Source organism: Sarcophilus harrisii, chromosome 5 (genome assembly GCF_902635505.1).
Source record: "Sarcophilus harrisii chromosome 5, mSarHar1.11, whole genome shotgun sequence".
NCBI lineage: Eukaryota > Metazoa > Chordata > Mammalia > Dasyuromorphia > Dasyuridae > Sarcophilus > Sarcophilus harrisii.
This window is the reverse complement of record NC_045430.1, coordinates 204445091-204465741: the sequence shown is the minus strand read 5'-3', so window position 1 is coordinate 204465741 and position 20651 is coordinate 204445091. Positions and strand designations below refer to the sequence as shown.

At 36.4% G+C, this 20651-nt stretch overlaps 1 protein-coding gene across 5 annotated transcripts in view; it reads right to left on the bottom strand.

The window, feature by feature from the left end:
• The window catches only part of DPP6 (dipeptidyl peptidase like 6), a 1318691-nt gene that overhangs the window by 675898 nt on the left and 622142 nt on the right, over window positions 1-20651 (bottom strand). The window contains exon 1 of one of the 5 annotated variants that reach the window (XM_031941255.1): window positions 18874-19678. The exons of the other annotated variants lie outside the window; for them this stretch is intronic. Within the exon in view, the coding sequence (XP_031797115.1) occupies window positions 18874-18930 (57 nt within the window). The 5' untranslated portion in view covers window positions 18931-19678. Of the gene's footprint in view, window positions 1-18873; window positions 19679-20651 lie in introns of those variants that run through there. 5 annotated transcript variants of the gene reach the window in all.

Sequence of the window (20651 nt, the reverse complement as noted above, 5' to 3'; positions counted from 1 at the left end):
CACTAGTATCTTTTTCTTTTCCTGAGGCAATTGGGGTTAAGTGACTTGCCCAGAGTCACACAGCTAGGAAATGTGAAGTATCTGAGTCCAGATTTGAACTCAGGTTCTCCTGACTTCAGGGCTGGTGCTCTATCTACTGCACCACCTAGCTGCTTCCCACTCTAGTATCTTTGCCAAGAAAGCACCGAATAGGATAGTGAAGAGTTGGACACAAGTGGAACAATTCAACAACAGTAATAAGAAGTCAGTCATGTAGCCTTTCTACAATTCAGTTTCCCTATCAAGGAAAAAGAGATAATAGTATCTTTGTCATTTTGTGTGTGTGTGTGTGTGTGTGTGTGTGTGTGTGTGAAAACCAAAGTGGAACAAAGTACTTTATGCACCTTAAAAGACTATATTAATGCTAGCTTAGGGGAATGTGATTATTATGATATGATGGTGGTGATGATGATGGTCATTTGCCATCATAATGAAATATATCCCATATAAGTTATTTTCCATGAACTCATTGATTTATTTGTGTTTATAGCAAGTACAGGTAATTTCATGTCTGTTAAGTTATACAATAATACATATCCCCTTACTGTTATGTAGAAATCTTTCAGGATGTGCTTGAAGAACTTCTCAATAGGTCTTCAATAATCATCAATACCATATTTTGTTTTGTTTTGTTTTTTTCACTGCGTTGAGGTGGGAGATCCATTAAAAAGTAAGTGCATTTGTGTGAAAAATAGGTTAATTTCAATATAAGGTCAGGAAAAGTAAAAACATGACTATGATGAGAAATTTTCTTTCTTAGATTGTGAAATCAGCCTCATTACTCTCCATAGCCATACTACATATACATTCTTTATAGCTATAATTAATTATAAATTCACACTTATTTGCATGTAGTATATACTTGTATTTTCATGTGCATTTTTCTCTAATTTTACATTTTAATCACATTCTGTTGAAAATGTATATGTCTTGAAGGCAGGGGCTGCTTCATTTTTATTCCTATAACCCTAGTACATTATCAAGGATATTTTTAATTAGACCCATGCTTTTATTGAATAAATAATTCCTAATGAGGGATCTTCTTCTTCTAATACTCATAGGCAAATGATCTGAAACTAAAAATATTTAGTTCCTACTGAATGTATGTGCATCAATTAGAGAGTGGCTGAATAAATTATGGTATATGAATGTTATGGGATATTATTGTTCTGTAAGAAATGACCAATAGGATGATTTCAGAGAGGCCTGGAGAGATTTACATGAACTGATGCTAAGTGAAATGAACAGAACCAGGAAATCATTATACATGGCAAGAGCAATACTATACAATGATCAATTCTGATGGACATGGCTCTCTTCAACAATGAGATGATTCAAACTAGTTCCAATTTTTCAGTAATAGAGAGCCATATACACCCAGAGAGAGGCCTGTGGGAACTGAGAGTGGACCAAAACAGCATTTTCACACTTTCTGTTGATGTTTGATTGCTGTTTGTTTTCCTTCTCAGATTTTTTTTCTTTCTAGATCTGATTTTTCTTGTGCATCAAGATAACTGTATAAATATGTATACATATATTGAATTTAGCATATATTTTAACATATTTAACATGTATTAGATTACCTGCCATCCAGGGGAGGGGGTGGGGGGGAAAGAGGGAAAAATTTGGAATAGAAAGTTTTGCAAGGGTCAATGTTGAAAAATTATCCATGCATATGTTTTGTAAATAAAAAGCTTTAATAAAAAAATTTAGTTCCACTGGACACAGACTTTGCCCATGCTCATATAGTTCATGTGTGCCAAAGGCAGAACTAGTATCCAGGCTAGGCTGGCTCTTTTTACTGTTCCATGCTGCCTTTCATTTGATTGAATAGATACTAAATAGAATCTCGTTAATTGATTTGTTAATTTTACCATCTGGCACACTTCTTGTTTTGGGGTCCTAGAGCTGTGTCTGTTCTTTTGCTGCCCAGTACCTCCTCCAATGTCTGGAATCTATTGGGATCTTTCCATGATATAAACCTCCAATTGTCATGCAACCTTGTGATTTGCACTTCCCCGGCTTTAGAATGTGAAGTGGGAAATTAATCAGATGCACCTGAGACACTGTCCTCTCCCTTATGCAACTTCCTTATATGGTTTTGCAGCCTCCCTTTAATTGTCTGGCAAGATCCTGATTGGCAGAAGTTGGCCTGTTGCCTTAGTGGAGAAGAGGTGAATCCAACCTTTTCTGACACTTATTAGAAGGAATGACTAAAGGACTAGAATCAGCGAACAACCTATCCACAGGACCACTGATATGGTTTTCCTCCTACATCAATAGTGTTCTGAAGATCATTGTTGCCAACAATTGGACCTTGCATAGCTTTTTCCCTTCTGGATGCTGGCTATGTTCCTGTACTGCTAGTTGATAACTGGGACCCAGACTCTATGTACTCTCCTCTCTGGATTCTGATTGTATTCTTATCTCTTCTTCTCATATTCATTTTCCATATGTTCTTAGGTATCTCTAATTGAGTTGCTTAGCTTTCATTTGTTAGTTAAAACATGCCCTTCAAAGAACCTGTCGCCTCTTAATGATGGCAAAATCCCTCCTTACAAGGTACAACAAGACACATTGTAATCAAATTGTAGGAAAGTCCTTCGCCAAAAAGATACACACAAATCTGATTGTGTGATAAAAGGCAGGATAGAGCTAGGGACTGGGCCTGTGATTTCAATGATAAAGAGATTCTGAGGTGAGGAAACTCTCTTTACCAAAAGTAAGGCATCACCTTCTGTCTAACTTAAGAGGATTGTCTAGAAACCTGAAAAGTTGTGATTAGCCCACGGTCACAGAAAGCCAGTATGTGTCAGAGTCAACACTTGAATCAAGATCTTTCCAGATTCAATCCACTGCAATGAGTTTCTTTGGTCAGGATTAAAATAGACTGTCAGAGGAAGGGGAGATTTTTCACTTATTGAGAACCCTGCCCACCGGAAGACAGGCATGGTATTCTCATTTTAGCAGTAAATCTACTCATTTGTATGGCTAATTAATGATTCTACATTTAAATTTTTTGTTTCACCAAACAGACTGTTAAGTTCCGTATAGGACTAATTCTGCTATTTATTACCTTTATATCTGCATTTTCTAACAGAGCATTGAGTACAAAGCAGGGGAAAGAAGTTACATCTATAGAGGTGGGGTAGGATCAGGGGAGGCATAATGTACATAAATACATCTTTCCAAAACACACACACAAAGTAATTGGGAGGGGGGAAGGTGCAAAAAAGCACTAATAACTACTATGGAGAATTAGGAAAATACTTCCCAAAGATGGTATCACTAAAGCAGAGTTTTGAAGGAAACAAATGATTATGAGACATCATCCCAGGCATGGGAGACAATAAAGGTAAAAGCACAGAAATAGCAGACGCCTTGGGAAGATGAATATCATCTAATTCAGAAAGCAACTTTCCAATTAAATAAAGGAATGGCTATAAAGCCTTTTCCAGTGATCATAATTGTTAACAAATTAATATATCTGTGAAGCCTAGCTCTTATGTAATTCTTTAAAAAGTAAAACATTTATAAAGATATTTTTATTAAGTAATACTAAATTCAAGGCACAACTAAAGCGAAGAAAAAATATCAATTTTTCAGCAAAGGACTGATCAGAAGCATAATCCACAAATCCACTTATTTATCTTTCCTCAGATATTTGTCAAGTCTCCAAGCATTTAAATATACTACATGATATGAAATAATTTATCTAGAAACCCTTTGAAACCATACAAATGTAAGTAATTAGAATTTCCACTGTCTTTATTATTTTGATTAGCCACATAGAGACTGACAGAAAATAAATAAAAAAAACTCCTTTGTATTTACCTTAAAAATCATTGATTCCTCTGGTTAGAATAAATTATTCCAGAGCAAGAGATTAATTTACTTCAAGCCTTAGGCCAAATACTAACTGTATTTTTACAATGACTGAGTTTAATATATGACTTTTGAAAAGTTACTTAAACTAAATATAATACTCTCAAAAGAGATTGGATTCAGAAAATCCTCAGATATTGAGAATTCATTACTTTTTACATACTTGACAAATTTTCAAGTAGTTATTTTTCACATTCTATCATCTTCAAAAACTAAATATTAGTGTGTTTAAATCAGTATGTTCCCCAATTGTATTTTTTAACAATGTGTTTCAATTCTGAATTGACCATCAAAGTTGATATGACAGTAAATCTCTGCTGATAACTGACAACCTTGAAATGGTAAACTTGATCACAACTAATCCATTTTTTTCTCCAAAATATACCCCATATCTCTAAGGAAAAATGAGACATATGAAGGCTACTATACCCTGATAGTTGTTGGCTCTGGATCTGGTTGGTTAGCAAAGCTTAATTCTAGATAAACATAGTGACAACTGAGTATTCTCCCATTCACAAGCAACAGAAATGTATTTCACTGTAACTAGCTAGCCCTATTTGGGGTTGGCTAGTAGGTGATGTCTAGGGTACATAGAGAGAAAACCAAGCTCTTCCCCAGCTTAGTCACATTTCACTAATGAATAAATAAAGCATATTTTTCAGGACAAATTTTAAAAGATGATTTTTTTGTTTTCCTGCTCTTGACTATTCGTACTAGTATTTAAAGAGATTTTTTTCATATTAAAAGATATAGTTTTATTTTATTCTATCTTTAAGTATTTCTTCAGGCTACATGATTTCCTTCATGATTTAAGGAAGCCCAAAGACTTAGGCAGACTTATCAGAGGGAAAAGAAAAGAAACAAACCAAAAATAGACGAGATTCTATTTCATAGCTTGATAAAAATTCAACTGAAATAGAACCAATGTGTGTACATTTATTGTATCAATATATTTATAGCCTAAACATATTTTAAAAATAAGCTCATAATGGGAATTGAAGGATAAGCAATAAATCCCATTCCAAGGCTGGTATAGAGAAAAGAGCCCTGGAAGTAGGTTTATGGACTAGATTTGAAACTCATTTTAGATAAATCATTTAATATCATGCCCTTTCTTTCTCACTATAATGAACAGGTTGGCCTAGATGACCTCAAAACTTATTTCTAATCTTAACATCTCTCCTCCTATAAGCCTATGTATACCCCTTGTAAAAAAAAATATTACCCTCAAACATGAGCCAGAAGTCAACTGAAAGTTTAAAATGGTATCCCTACTGAATGAAATTAACAATAAATCAACATCTAAGTTGCAAATTCACTTCTGACAAGTAATATGCTGCAACTAAGCTTTAAGTATCTCAGCGTAACTATTCAGCTGCATACATAAGTGAAGGTAATGGAGTCAAAAACTGCAGACTAATTGCTTCAGCTGCGGCTTATTATCTGTCCAATTTCAAGCACAGCAAGCAGTTAAGAAGTAATATAAACTACTTTAGTCAACGCATCAGTGATGCTTTGTACCAACACAGTTTCAGATTCCTTCACATAGCCAAAATTGATAAGTGCCACAGAACCACATTTGAGGAAACAAGGCATGTCATACCCAACCATCAATTTCCTGTTTGGAGTTCAAGTTTCACCCAACGCTTCTCTCTTACGTTCACCAACTGCATTGGCTAAACTAAAAACTCCTTTCCCTCCCCTTGGAAAGAGTTCCTGGTGATAGGCATGACACTCATCTTGTAATTATTTTCTTAGTTCTTCTCTTGGTATCATCCAGCCATCTAGGTATCTTCATTAATTTCATATGTTCAAGTTTCTTTGCCAATATTTGGAAAGTCAATGGGTCAAAGTGAAATCAGTCCTTCAGTCTACTGAGTCTTTCCCATTTGATGATTTTATCCTCTCATTTCACTAGTTAATGTAGGCTTTTAAAATAAACTCCATTCCCAATTCATATTATTTGATTCATTGTGATGGTGTCAAGTGAAAAGAAAACAAAGTTTCATATTCTTGACAAGATACAACACCATGGAGCAATGATAAGCTCTGTGAAGAGAGTAGGGTGCCAGGCATTGCTATGGTGATAGTTCTGTACACTGAAATTGAGCAAAGTATTGATTTATGTCAATGTTACTAAATATCCAGAAAGCCTTTTCTTTCCCAGTAATTGATCCAAGAATTGCTCACTGATGAAACCAATGGACCCATGGACGATAATGAACCTGTTGAGCCTATATATTTTATAATGATAAAAATCATCAAATTGAAAGTTATGAAAAAATTTATTTCAATATCCCAACTGGAACAGCAATTTACTTCATAACCTTCTAGATCTAATCTATTATCACTAGCCCTCTGATTAGATATCTTTAATTATGGGGAATTAACAATCTCCAAAAACAGCCCATTCAATTGCTGGACAACTCTAATTATTAGAATGTTCTTTCTGACTTAAAGCCAAGTTTTCCTGTAACTTTTCACCAACTTCACCACAACACATGAAAAGAAAAATAAATTGCTTCACTTCAAATTATTTCCCTCCAAGTCATTATTAATCAGAGAAATGCAAATTAAGGCAACTCTGAGATACCTCTACACACCTGTCAGATTGGCTAGAATGACAGGGAAAGATAATGCGGAATGTTGGAGAGGATGTGGGAAAACAGGGACACTAACTAATACACTGTTGGTGGAATTGTGAATACATCCAGCCATTCTGGAGAGCAATTTGGATCTGTGATCAAAAAGTTATCCAACTCTGCATACCCTTTGATCCAGCAGTGCTACTACTGGGCTTATATCCCAAAGAAATCTTAAAGAAGGGAAAGGGACCTGTATGTGCCAAAATGTTTGTGGCAGCCCTGTTCGTAGTAGCTAGAAACTGGAAAATGAATGGATGCCCATCTATTGGAGAATGATTGGGTAAATTGTGGTATATGAATGTTATGGAATATTATTGTTCTGTAAGAAATGACCAACAGGATGAATACAGAGAGACTTGGAGAGACCTAAGTGAAATGAGCAGAACCAGGAGATCATTATACACTTCAACAACGATACTGTATGAGGATGTATTCTGACAGAAGTGGATTTCTTCAACAAAGAGAAGATCTAATTCAGTTCCAAATGATCAATGATGGACAGAAGCAGCCACACCCAAAGAAAAGACACTGGGAAATGAATGTAAACTGTTTGCATTTTTGTTTTTCTTCCTGGGTTATTTTTACCTTCTGAATCCAATTCTTCCTGTGCAACAAGAGAACTGTTCGGTTCTGCACGCATATATATTGTATCTAGGATATACTGTGACATATTTAACATGTATAGGACTGCTTGCCATCTGGGGGAGGGGGTGGAGGGAGGGAAGGGAAAAGTGAGTGCAAGGGATAATGTTGTAAAAAAATTACCCAGGTATGGGCTATGTCAATAAAAAGTTATAATTATGAAAAAAATTATTTCCAACAGTCACTACATACTCATTCTTCTTACTAAATAGCTCAATACTATGGGATTGTCCCTGGCAATTTTTGCAATGTCCTTCAGAGCTTCTGATGGAAGTAAACCTGCAACTCTTATAATTACCATTGTCATCTAGCTTTTCTAAACCTCAATTTCCTCAACTGTACAGCTGAAATAATTATACTTGGATCTGGATGTAGAGGTGGCAGTTATGGTCCTGTACTCATTGCGGCTCAGGGCTTTGACCACGGCCCAGGATTGCCAGGAATCCTGGGTTCTTCACCACTGCTGCCTCTTGTGCCACCATTTTGACTCTTCTTTCTGTTGAGAACAATGACCACTCTATGCCCTTTCCAGTACTACTATCTTGGTAACTAGGAGACTATACACTGCGGCCCCATGATCATGTAGGAACTACCCCAAGATCTGTCCACCAATGAGTACAACCTCAGTATCTGGGGTTCCAACTTGGCAGTCTTATTAACTTCTGCCTTCACTGGGGAAGAGCTGTGCCCAGCCAAGGATTATAGCAGTGGTAGTAGAGGCTGGGCAGTGTGCCTGGCCAATCTGACATCCCTCAGCTCAATCAAGACAACAACAAAGTGCACTTAGTGTTGAGCAAGCATAAAGTGCTAAAGTATTTTTTTTTCTTCTTCAAAATGCAATGAATACCAAATTCAATGATTTTCAAAGCAGACAAGTGTCAAAGCACTACCTTACTTCTTAGAAGTGTTGAGAGGACAAAAATCATACTTGTAAACTGTTTTGCAAGCTTTAAAGTGCCATAATAAATACCAATAATTGTTCTTATTATTACTAACATTATTACTATTATAACTCAGGGCTACTTCCAAAACAGGAAGACCAATCTAAGTTGACTTTTACTGGAGAGTGGAGCCTCTACCTGCCTACATATAGACCAATCAGTGAGTAGAAACCAATGGGGGATAACGAGAAATATTAAAGGCCATTTGAAAATGACAAACTTTAAAGAGTATATTTAGCCATGCAAATGGAAAGTTAGCCTTGATGAACATACAGCATAAACAAAATAATGAAACCCACTAAAAGATTGGAGGTTATTCAAGCTAAAAGAACTTAAAAAGGATGGGTAAGATGGAAAACCTTGTTTATTCAGCATATCATTATTCAGAGCCTAAAAAATTCTAACGATTTTAATGTGGATTCTGTCCCCCATTTGCTAGGGAGAATTAGTCCATTTCCAGATAAGCGAATCTACTAGTAAATGAGCCCATTTCTATATGAACATAATTAACACTCAAAAAAAAAAAAACTGAGAATACAGTAGCATTATCTTAGAAAAGCTAGAATCTTCTCTCTATAAAAGAACTTGAGAGAGAGAGAGAGAGAGAGAGAGAGAGAGAGAGAGAGAGAGAGACAGACAGACAGACAGACATGGAGACAATTACAATTAGAGGTCAATTAAAACCAAAAAATTCCAAGGACTTTTTAAAGAATGAGACTTTACCATTATCAGTCCCAGAATATGATCTGAATTTACCTCATTCAGAATGAAATCTTTATTTAGACCCTTCCCACTTCTGATATTTTATATTCATGCATTTTCAAAATCCTGTTCTTTAAAACTCTTGAATTTGCACTACTATAAGCAGATTTCCTTACAGTCCTAGAAGTTAAATCCCATTACCTCACTCTTCACTGCCTTCATTTCATTGAGTTTAAAATGCCATTCTGATTTTGAAACTCTACCATGGATTTGTTTCCTTTTTAGGGTTTCTAATATCAGCTCCACATGCCCCTTTTGGCAACATGTCACTTTAGGAAAGTAGCTGCTTGGACACCCCTTCTGCCAGCCAGCACAGCTGGGGTTATTTAGTCTCCCCTCCTCATCCTGCACCTTCCAAAGAAAGCTGTTCATTTCTCTAAACTCCATTAAATATGTTCCTTTTATTATATATATATATATGTATATGTATATATATATATATATATAAACCCCAGCAAAATGATAAACTTCCAATTTTCTTTTAGCTCCCCTTCTTCAGATTTGCTAATGCTTCTGGGTATTTCAGGAACTACTAAGAAAAATGAAAACACAGCAATAGAAGCCAAGATATACTGTGAGTTTAGTGGTTTAAAAAAGTCCTACAGAATCTGCAGGGCTTATTTTGAGCATAATGGAAACAATAAAAAATAAACAAACTCAACACACTAGGTATCCATAGAAAGGTAAATCCTATTTGTTAATTTAGAACCACCTACCATCACCAAAATTTCAAGCTTTGGTCCAAAGGTATGATGCCCTACAGAATGAGATAAAGGTGATTTTAGATTTTGGAACTGGAAGATAATTTGGGAATTCTTTAGTTAAATCTCCACATTTTGATGATGAGAAAATGGAAACCCAAATAGATGAATTAGCTTCTCCAAATACACCTAGCAGCAAAGACTGGTCAAGAGCATGGTTCTCTAACTCCTTGCCCATTATCTTTTGACCAACCACAGCTGCTTTTCTTACTGCTCCTAACTTATCTAACAGGCTAGATTCATTCTTTTTACATCCATTATCTTCAAGAGGAATAATATGAGAATGTTGGAAGACAGACTATGACCTTTTAAAATGTTTTAAATGAATATTTCCCTTGGTCTCCCCAAATTAATCAGCAGATCTTGGGCTGGTTCCTTTTTATTCTTCCCCCACCTCCCCCTACACATATTTTTTTTAGAAGCCTGTGTTCCATATTCACAAATTAGCAGCTTGAGATGACGCCCAGAGTCTCATGCAGCTTCACATTGTGCAAAGCACAGTTTTCCTGAGCTCTAGTATGGAAAGCTAAACCTCTTGAAAAATAGATCAGATGCTATTAAAGGAATAAAATATAAATGGTCACTGAGAATTCCATTATCCAACCTTTATTACATCCAGCATATGTATTTTATAAAAGAATTAGTCATTCAGTGCCTCAACACACTATGGCACCCTAACCACAGTCTCCAAAAATAGATGTTCACAATACCAAATTGGGCTTAAAGTATGGACTCTGGCAAAAGCCATGCATGGTTGCAGGAGTTGTACCTTGAGAAAGTAGGTAATACAGAATTCAATTCCATTTTTAGAAAATCTTCTTTGATATATTAGAATAATAAAGCCAAACTTGATAGATCTTTTGGTACTTATACCTGAAATCTAGGCTAGCCTAAGACACAAGTAGAATACAGGGCTTCCTGTGTGATAGGAGTAAGAGTCTCTGTTCTGATTAATATTATTATTTATTATCTTTGTAAATGTTTCATGCTCTTAGCAAAATTCAAGCTCATTGAAGGGAGGGAATCTTTCTTTTATCTTTATATTCTCAATATCTAGTATAGTGCCATGTAAATAAGTGTTTAATATTTGTTGTTGGACATAAATTGAATCTTAGGGTTCTCTGTGTTTACACACACATACACACACACACACACACACACACACGTGGGCAATGCTGTTGATAGACAAGACAGCCCAAAATTGTCCTATTCACACTCACTATCTCTGAGCAGCTATTAGTTTCCTCTGCTCAAAATACTAGAAACTTTGATTGATATACACATATTCTCAAAGAGCAATAAGCGGTAACACTTCAGCCTCTATTGGTCACTAGGGTATCTCTGCAATTTAGTTTACCTGATTAATTTGAATCACCTAAGAGATTCCTGAAGGAATGGGACATGGGAAAAGAATATTTTCATGTGGGAAGACACATTGGGAATATCTGGAGTACTGGAATACTGCTGGAATTGTATATAAGGGGGTGTAGTATCTGTAGTAAGGAACAACCAAAGAAATCAGGAGGATTTCATTTCATATGGGAAAAAAAGGGTGCTGAAAATAAACTTCTTAATCTGCAGTTCTGCCTGGGATGTCCTCAACCTGTATTACTTCCTTATTTTGGTAAGTTTGCACTTCTTGAGAAGAACACTAAAATGCTATGGGGACAGATTAAGAGAAACAGAAGACCCTACTCTTGAATTGTAAGAAACAAAGTCCAAGTATAAAGCAGTCAAAACAAGTGACAGCTAAAGAAGAAATAGACCTGAAGCATACAAAACAAGACAAATAGACAAAGGCAAAATATATTTGTAAGCTCAACATACGTGTAAAAAAAAAAAAAAAGCTCACAAAGTTACACAAAACCTCTACCTACCTAACAATAATGAATTCAAAAGTGTGATACCAAAGAATTGGAGAAACATGGAAAGAGTTGCATGAATAGGTGCAGAATCCAGTGAGCTGATCCAGGAGAACAATCTGTACAAGAATAATACTATATAGAGGGAAAAAAGACTAAAGTCTGATAAATCCAATGACCAACCATATTTTTAGAGAATCAATAATTAAACATATTAACCATTTTTTCATAGAAAGATTATTGATTCCCAATACAAATTGAACATTAGTATAATAATTAATGATAAATAATATAATTAATATAATAATTTTTGAAAAATATAATTAATATCTATTATATTAATTATAATAATTAATTGATCAACACAATACCAATGTGGGAATTTCTTTTGTTTAACTTTGCATATTTGTTTCAATGGTATAGTTTTTCTTTTTCTTTCTCCCTTCCACCCCCAAAGGGGATGGGTTTGGAAGGAAGAGAAAAGTAATGCTTGTCAATTGAAAAAGTAAAAGTAAAAAAAAAAAAAAAATTCTCAATAACCTTGGAACTTCATTCCTTCCAAAAATCCTGTATTTTTTTTATTAGTTTCTAAAACACAAGTCAAGCAGATAAATTTTACCTCTCTTTTTCTCTAAGAGATGGTTATGGTTGGAGTAGATGTAAGATACTGCTTTATTTCATATTCAAATATATGCTTGTCATATACAAGCAAGGTTCATTACCATAAAAAATAATGATACAATTCCCAATGAGCCAAAAACCAAGCGATTGTTCATTACTGTAAATGATCAGCATCCTAACATTTTTTACTAGTAAAACTGAGGTTCAAGGAACCTTTGGTGAAGGTTAATGAAACATCTATATCATTCACAACTTCTCAGATTCCTCTCTGTTCCTCATTTCAGGGTGTTAGCTTCCTCATTTGGGAGTCTTCAATAGTTACTCCTCCCTACTTATAGCACCGAAAATCTGTTATTAAGTTCAATGTCATTATATTAAAGTATAATTCAGTAAAAGATGTTAAATAGACTGTAAGGAAAAAATAAGTAAGTAGACAGTTATGCAGACTATTGTTAATTACTTGATGAACGCAGGACACATAATGTTTAGATTCACTATACTCAAAGGGTAGTGTTTTTGTTTTTTTTTTTTTTTTTTTTTTTTTTTTATTGAGGCAGGTTGACACAGGGAGGAAAGGATCCCTAATTATCTAGTTTCTACACAGTTGAACCAATAGCTGCTATTATTCACTACCCTGTATTTGATTAATTTTGACTAAAGGATTGTCAATCTTAGAAGAATTTCTCCATCTTTTTAGCCATCAATAATTTAACTCCTGGATGTCCAAATTAGCTGTTAATATCATCCCTCTTTTCACTAGAACTAGCTCAGCCTGGATAGGTTAACCTCTCTGGTCCAGCTCCAGAGAATATGATGTCAATACCTTCCATTCCATTTCATATATTCATCTCTTTTACCTTTAATTACTTGACCACTACTCTAGTTTAGGTCTTTATCACCTAGTCTCTTAACTGTTCTTGTCCCAAGGCTCCTTCCTCTCCAATATATTTTCAAATACAGACAGTATTTCTAAAGCAAAGGTCTCACCATGACATTTGTTTATTTTAAGAAGCTCTAATGACACCTATTGTCTCTATCCTTAAAAAAAAAAAAAAAAAAAAAAAAAAAACTCCTATAGACTTTATTTATTTGGCTCTCACTACCCTTCACAACCAGTCTTCAGACTATCTAAAGAAACAATATTTCTTTTCAGAGACTAAGGTTCTTCCTACTTCTCCTACAACATTACATCTCCAATCTCTATATTTCTGCATTCATTGGTTTCCATACTTGTAATTTATTCCCTCCTAGTGTCCCTAGCTTCTTCTAAATCCAGGGCTATCTCCTTAGGGAGATCTATCATGATTCCCTCCATTTCCCAGTGTCCCTTCTTCCCAATTACTTATTTTCTTTTGTATAGTCTCTATTTGTTTAACTTCGTATAGGTTATTTCCTCCCATCTTTCCTAGGACTTTTGACTTTCTATCCCCAAAGTGTAGCACAATGATTAGAACATAGTAAGTGCTTTTAAAAATGTGGATAAAATCCAATTGTTGAGTTCCACATAATACTGTCTCTGCTCTGTGATTAAGACATCAGTATTCCACTCTATTTTATCTTAATGATCCCAGGAGCTCAAGGAAATGGAAAAAGAAAAACAAAACAAAAACGTTTCCTCCTCATATAAAAAGATTTGAACCCCCTGTCATAGACATTCCCTTTCTAGGACAAACTCTCCTCTCTTTTCATATTTTCATGATTCAACCTACTTTCTGTGCTCCAAATGTGACTGTCTTTCCCATTGTAAAGTCTGCCTTGCCATTTCAACATTCATTTCTATACAGATTTTATATATATATATACATATTCAAACTTTAAACTTTTTACTTCATAAATTCTCAATTAAGAATCCCTCAAATGATTGATAACAACTGCAGAAATCGAATAGAGACCATATATGTTATTGACATCACATCGCTATATTTAGGCTCATGCAATTGGTCTCTTATTGATGGTTGTCCTTTTATAATTTTTTTTAAATATGAGAAGGCCCCCAATTCTTTTGGAAAACTGAGAAACAATTTAAAAGCTCTTACTCTCATTTGACCCTTGATGTGCATTTAATACTTTGTTCTTCCTAATTCTACATCTTGCTTAATTTGTGTTGCCTCAAACCATTCTCCTCTTAAATAAGGTATGTATAACCTTCAAATTTCATAAGTGAATGTCAAAGACAGAGCCCTACCAATGGTAACTAATTTTACTAATGGGAAAGGAGTGGAAAGTATAATATATCCAATGCCATTCCTTTCATAGAAATACTCTTTAGTGAAGTTATCATTTTAAATGACTAGACATATAATTTATTTTAGTAATCAGCACCATGGCCTAAGCTTCATAATTTAAAATGGGCAAAGAGAATTTGGTAGTGGCCCAGAGGACAACCAGAGCATCTAGCAATACTTATGCAGAAGGTGAAAGGACCAATAAATCTAAATTTATGCTGGAGATACAACTGAATGTTGTTCATGTGGGCTGTCCTAAGGAGTACTGAAAGTGGCTTTTTCAATGTTTTGTTTTAATATATGAAGAAAAGAATCAAAGAACAGTGCCTTAATATGGCAGCATAAAGAATTTACATTAACCAAATGGAAGGATTTCTTGATAGGGTTAAACACTGGAATGGGTAACAGACACCAACAAGAAGAGAATTCTTCATACAAGACATTTCTGTGAAGATCCTTTTAGAGAAGCATCTCATCTTTCAAAAATACTGCTCTTCCACTGGACAGGAAGGTGGACAAACATGACCTCTTAAGGTCTCTTATCAACTGTGATAGGTGGCCACCTTCAAGAGATTTTGGCACTTTTTGGTTCCATAAACTTGCAATAGGATCTCAGATTATTCAGAAGCCTTTTCCCATACCATTTAAAAAATATTCAGCATATGCTTGAGAATGCCACTACAAATTCATTCCTGCACAATATTTTACATCTCTTCTGTGAAATATGAAGCAGGAATGTGGCATGGTATATTGGAATCATGAAATATTAATCTTTCTGTCCCGATTTATCCTAGATAACATTTCTTATCTCTGTTTTTCAATTTTATATCATTGAGAATGAGGATAACATATTTTAAAACAAGTGTACTTTAAAAAAATTCTTAATTTGAATCTCAAACTATTGAATCCATAGGCTTTTTAAATTCCCCAATGAGAATACACTTTCAATTCAAATAACCAAATTATCTTCTGTTCCCACTCTTCAGTATACATAACAATACATAAAGTTGTCCAGTGCTGATTTATCTTTTGCCCAGGGGAATCGGGATGGTCAAATTCTCTTAAATAGCAAAGCAAAAATTCAATTTACCAAAGCCTTTTTTTTTAATTTAGAAGAAAAAATTTTCTTTCAAACAACAAATTTGTTCATTCTTTACCTGAAAATGAATTTTACCCACTCAAAAAAGGGGAGGAATTACATGAAAAACTCCCAATTCTGAGACTTATTTATAATGATTAAGATATTATACATATTAATCCTAGCCACTTGTTTTCCTTTTTTAAGACTTTGATTTTTAGACATCATAATGGGGGAAAAGCTGCACTCGATATTTAGAAGATATAATAGTTATCTTTTTTTATTATTATGTTATAACCATTGAACTACAGAACTTGCTGCTCCCCACCTGCCTAGGCCAGGCTCTCAAAGTCAAGGCACAAGCAAGCTTTCCCTTTCTTATTCTCTAGTTTGTGAAGTGCTCAGGGCTATTAGTAAACAAATAACAATTACAAAAGACTAATGGGGATGAATAACTCAAACCCTAGTAGAGTGATTGATCGCTAAGCCTGGGTATGAGATGTCATTGTAGTAGATTTATCTCATTTTTGAGAAGGGTTAAGGATTTGAGGCAGCCATATAATTAAGTAAATACCATCCCATAGACCTGCCTTTCATTCTTTTTTCTTGCATTTCCCTCATTCCCTCTGCCTCTCCTTACCTCCTTTCCTTTCCTCCTTCCCTTCTCCTCTCTCTCTCTTTTTTTCTCTCTCCCCATCCATCCTTTCTTCTTTCATTCCTTTCTTCCTTCCATGAAATCAGAAACATCTTCCTTCATAACTGTACAGTAAATGAAATCAATATTCCTTTAAGAACAAATCTGGTATGGGAGAAGGCTTCCTATAACTACACCAATGGCCCAGTTCCCAGGCCCAGTTCTTAACTATGAAACAAACTACTTAAGGGTCCATTATTATACAAGCAATCTAAGCAAAGATAAAAAATACATGTTTAAAATGCTAAAAAGATTTACAAATATGAATGTGGACACAGGAATTTAAGTTCAAGAAATTGATTTCTTTCAGAACTTTACAATCCAACATTCTGATAGCAAGAAGGCTTTTCTCCAAGCTCTTAAGATTGGCTATGCCTCCTTCTCCCCCTAGGTATCCATTTCACCTAGGAAATCTTTCTCCTCCTGTTGACTGGGTTTCCTTTATGGTAGCATTGTTGTTAGCCCTCACTTCGTTTAGCTTAACACGTGTTTAGTTAACAAGGACGAAAATATACATCAGCCATAGGGCCATGTAAAGTCCTCAGAGTACAGATGATGCCATAGTGAGGAAAATAGGAAAAGGACATTCATATCTCTTGTGACAGGAGCAGCTGCTTCTAAATCTGTTCTCCTTAACCACAGCGGTCCCTTCACCTCCAGTTTTATCCCAGAAGTCAGACCCAATTTAAATAGTTTCAGGTGGGGGAAAAATATGAAGGTAACAAAACAAATATTTATAGGACTAGATATAATGTACCATATCCTCCTTTACCCCTCATTTAACCAGTTCCATTCTACTAGCTTTGTGTGTTTGACAAATGATAATAAATGGTACCCCCAAACAGATAACTTTTAAATATAGAGACTGGCCATTCATCTTCCCTGCTCCTGAAACATACCAGGTTTAAGACTTATAATCATCACTATGGAGTCTGTGTATTCTTTTAATAATTATTAATTCTGCCATATAGCCATGAATACTACTTAAGACCTAGTACAAGTCCATAAGCTGGATACACATGTATTTAATGTTCTATTACGTGAGGAAAACAGCAAAAAGATAGTGAAAAGACACTGAATCAATTCTGGAATGGCAACTTAGGCTAGCAACAATTCTTTATGAAGAAACCCCTCATCATAACTGTTCTAAAACAAGGGGAAAAAACATTTCACACACACAACTTGTACTGATTTTGCATCTAGAGAGCGCTGGTGAATATTAACCCTTAGGCTAAATCACATACTTATATACTATCTCCTTTTCTTTCTCCATATTTCCAAAAGAACATCCCTCGATGTTTCACATTTACACTCTCCCCCCGCACTGAACAAATAGTAATAAAATGCATGTTTTCTCTCTTCTTTTTTAATTGGTAAAAAAAGAAAAAAAAAAAAAAAACACTTTGAGTATCTGAGAGGAATCTGTAGTTTCACACCAAATACTGTTTCAAAGTTATCTTTTTACATGCCCTTTACAAAAGGATTTTATTAGCTAGTGCCCCAGGGAACCTCTTTCCTTTCTCTAACTCCAGGTGTCCCTTTTCCCTATCCTCAACCTCCCAATACCGTGAGATAACAAGTGAAAATAAATAGGGACAAATAGCTTATATTGTTGATCTATTAGATTTGGACAAACTATTCTGTGAATCTATTTCTGTCTCAAAGGATCTATTTTAATGATCTGCCTGAAGTGAACTAAGCAGTGATTAAAAGATAACAACTCCTTGAGTCTCTTAAGGAGGGAATTATTATAACGCGTACATGAATAAAAAAAAAAAAAAAAAAAAAAAAAAAAAAAAAAAAAAAAAAAAAACCTACCCATTCACCTTTATTTCCCCAAAGACTCTGAGACTGTATGTGGTGGAGGTACTCCTGTTAGAATTAGCTTCTATCTCACTGACACAAGAAAGTACCATTGCAGTCCTCAGCTGTAGCTCAGCAATCCTAGTAAAAAGCTTCCTCCCTTCCTAGTGATGGATGTCACCTGGACCTAATGATACACCTGCCATGTCTTCAACCAGGAAAAGTTTCTGTTCCTTTATAAGTCCATAATGAACAGCACCAATGAACTAATACATTGGAAGAATACTCCGTTGGGGGGGGGGGAAGAGAAGAGGGGAATGGATGAAGAAAAAGAACAAAGTCCTTTCGACCTATCAAAGTGCATTTTCTTTTGACTTGTGTTGCACCCCAAATTAGGGTCTTGTTTGATGACCTGTATATTCTTAAATCTCTGTATCCCTCTCCACCCCCCCCTTTTTTTTCTTTCCTGGGCATCATTACAAAGTAGTTGAAAAACCTTTCTAAACTCACAAATGCAAAAATCAAGAGGTTCTAAGGAGATGGGGCCTTTGTCCAAAGATACCAACACACTGAGTGGACTGTAGCAGATGCTCACCATGCCTATGCATTATTGATAAAACCATGGGATCTGTTAAAAATAGAAGGTAGGGGAGAGAGCATGGCAGACCCCAGGTGCACTCCACACAGCTTTGTGACTCAGGTGGCAAAAGGGATTTCCCAGGATTTCTCACCAAATTATTCAGAAAATACTGTCCTACAACTTGGAATATTAATATACATGTATGTATATATATATATATTTCAAATAGTCATATATGCACTCTTTCGGTCTCTCTGTCTCTGTTTCTCCTTCACACACACACACACACACACACACATACACACACACACTCCCCCCCCAAAGCCAGCATTTACCTGCTCCTGTTGTTGCACTGATTTGCCTGGTGCATTTTGTTCCTTGGCCGTAGTCATGCTCTCCTTTCCAGGGTGCTCACTACCAGAGGGGCAGGTAGCAATTAACGATGAGTTTGGTAGCACCAAAGTCCAAAGAGGGAATGAGGAGTTATTCAGTCCATCACTTCATGAAATAAATCCCAGAGCAATTTTTCTTCACTCAAAAGAGGGGGGGTGGGGTGGGGGTGGGGAGGCGAGCCTAGGTCTCTTGCTTTAAAACGCAAAGTGCAGAGAGAAGGGAAGATGCTGCTGCTTAGTGGGGCTTCTCCTATTAGCAACAGCCTCTGCAATCGCCACAGAAACAATGATAACTGCTTGGCAACCAGAAACTGGCAGCTCGGGGCTGGAAAGACAACCCGAGTGATGTGGTCCTACCTCCCCCCTCCCCTCCTTCTGCCTACCCCAGTGGGCGCCACGGCGCATGCCCCAGCCGCCAGCTCAGCCTCCTTGTGCTCTGGAGCCACGCACCGGGGTGAGCGACTGGAGGGGCGGGTGGACGGGGAGGGCGCCTGACCCTAGCTGCGAGCCCCGGAGCAGCTCGGCAGAGGTGAGCCGCAGGCGGTCTGGCTTGGCGCTGCCCTACTCGCACCTCTCCCGGCCTCGTTCACAAAGCTTAGCCTTTCCCAGTGGGTTGCCTGAGCCCGGCTAGCTCTGTGTGGGGCTCCCTCTCCTCTGGCGGTGGGAAGGAAGCGGGGAGGAGGGCACGGAGTGATGGAGGAGCGAAGGTGGGCGAAAGACATCGGGGAAAGTTACGTCACCCGTGTCCATGAAACTTTCCCCAGGTGTCCTTAGGTAGATGTCGCCGGCTGAAGATTGACCTATTCATCAGGTGCACTCCTGACCCAGACCACAGACCAACAACCAAGACAGAGGCGAATGAAACAGTAGTTGGCAGGGGTAGGGAGTAAGGTAAATTAGAGATTGGAGGGAAATGGTTATTTTCAGAAGCCAACTATCTAAGATCAGTGGTTAAAATGAGCAAGACGGTGGAGGGCTTAAATGAGGATGCACTGTAGGGGAAGGAAGTGGGTACCTGAGATTTTCTCCACTGGCTACAGTGGATATTATTTGTGGGAAAATGCCTGTTTTTAAACTCAGAAACCTGCTCAGAATCCATTTTGAGCTTCAGAGATTTTTAGCTTGACTCCCTGGAAACAAAATTATTCTGGTCATAGTATCATAGACCTAGAACTGAAAAGGACCTCAAAAGTTATCAGTCCATCAGTCCAACAGCCCCCATTTCTTAGATGATGAAAATGAGACCCAAAATGGTTCAAAGTCTATATGTAGAGGTATTGTCCTTAAAGATTTTTGACTATCCCTATTCCACAGCCTGTTGTATATAGGTGCTGATTCCAAACACCTCAGTCTATCTCCACTTAAGAAGCCAATCACATTAGGAGACTTAAAAAGAAAGAAATTATACAAGGGAATCCCAACCAAGCTTTATGGGTAGAGAGGAGCTCTTTGTCTTGTACCATGCCTAAGTTTATCAATCCCATTCCAGAGTTTTAGCTCATGGGACAATTTCTTGAGGATTCTGATCATGGATACACAATACATAAATCCCTGGAAGACTTTTAGAGTTTCTATACCTATCTTGTAGTATCTACACTTAGCTTAACCCACTGCTCTTTCCAAAGATCATTATTTCTTCACCTTTGTACAGTCACTTAAAGTCAAAAGATCATAGTTTTAAATTTGAAAGCCTTCCTCTTAATAAAACGCCATCATTTTCT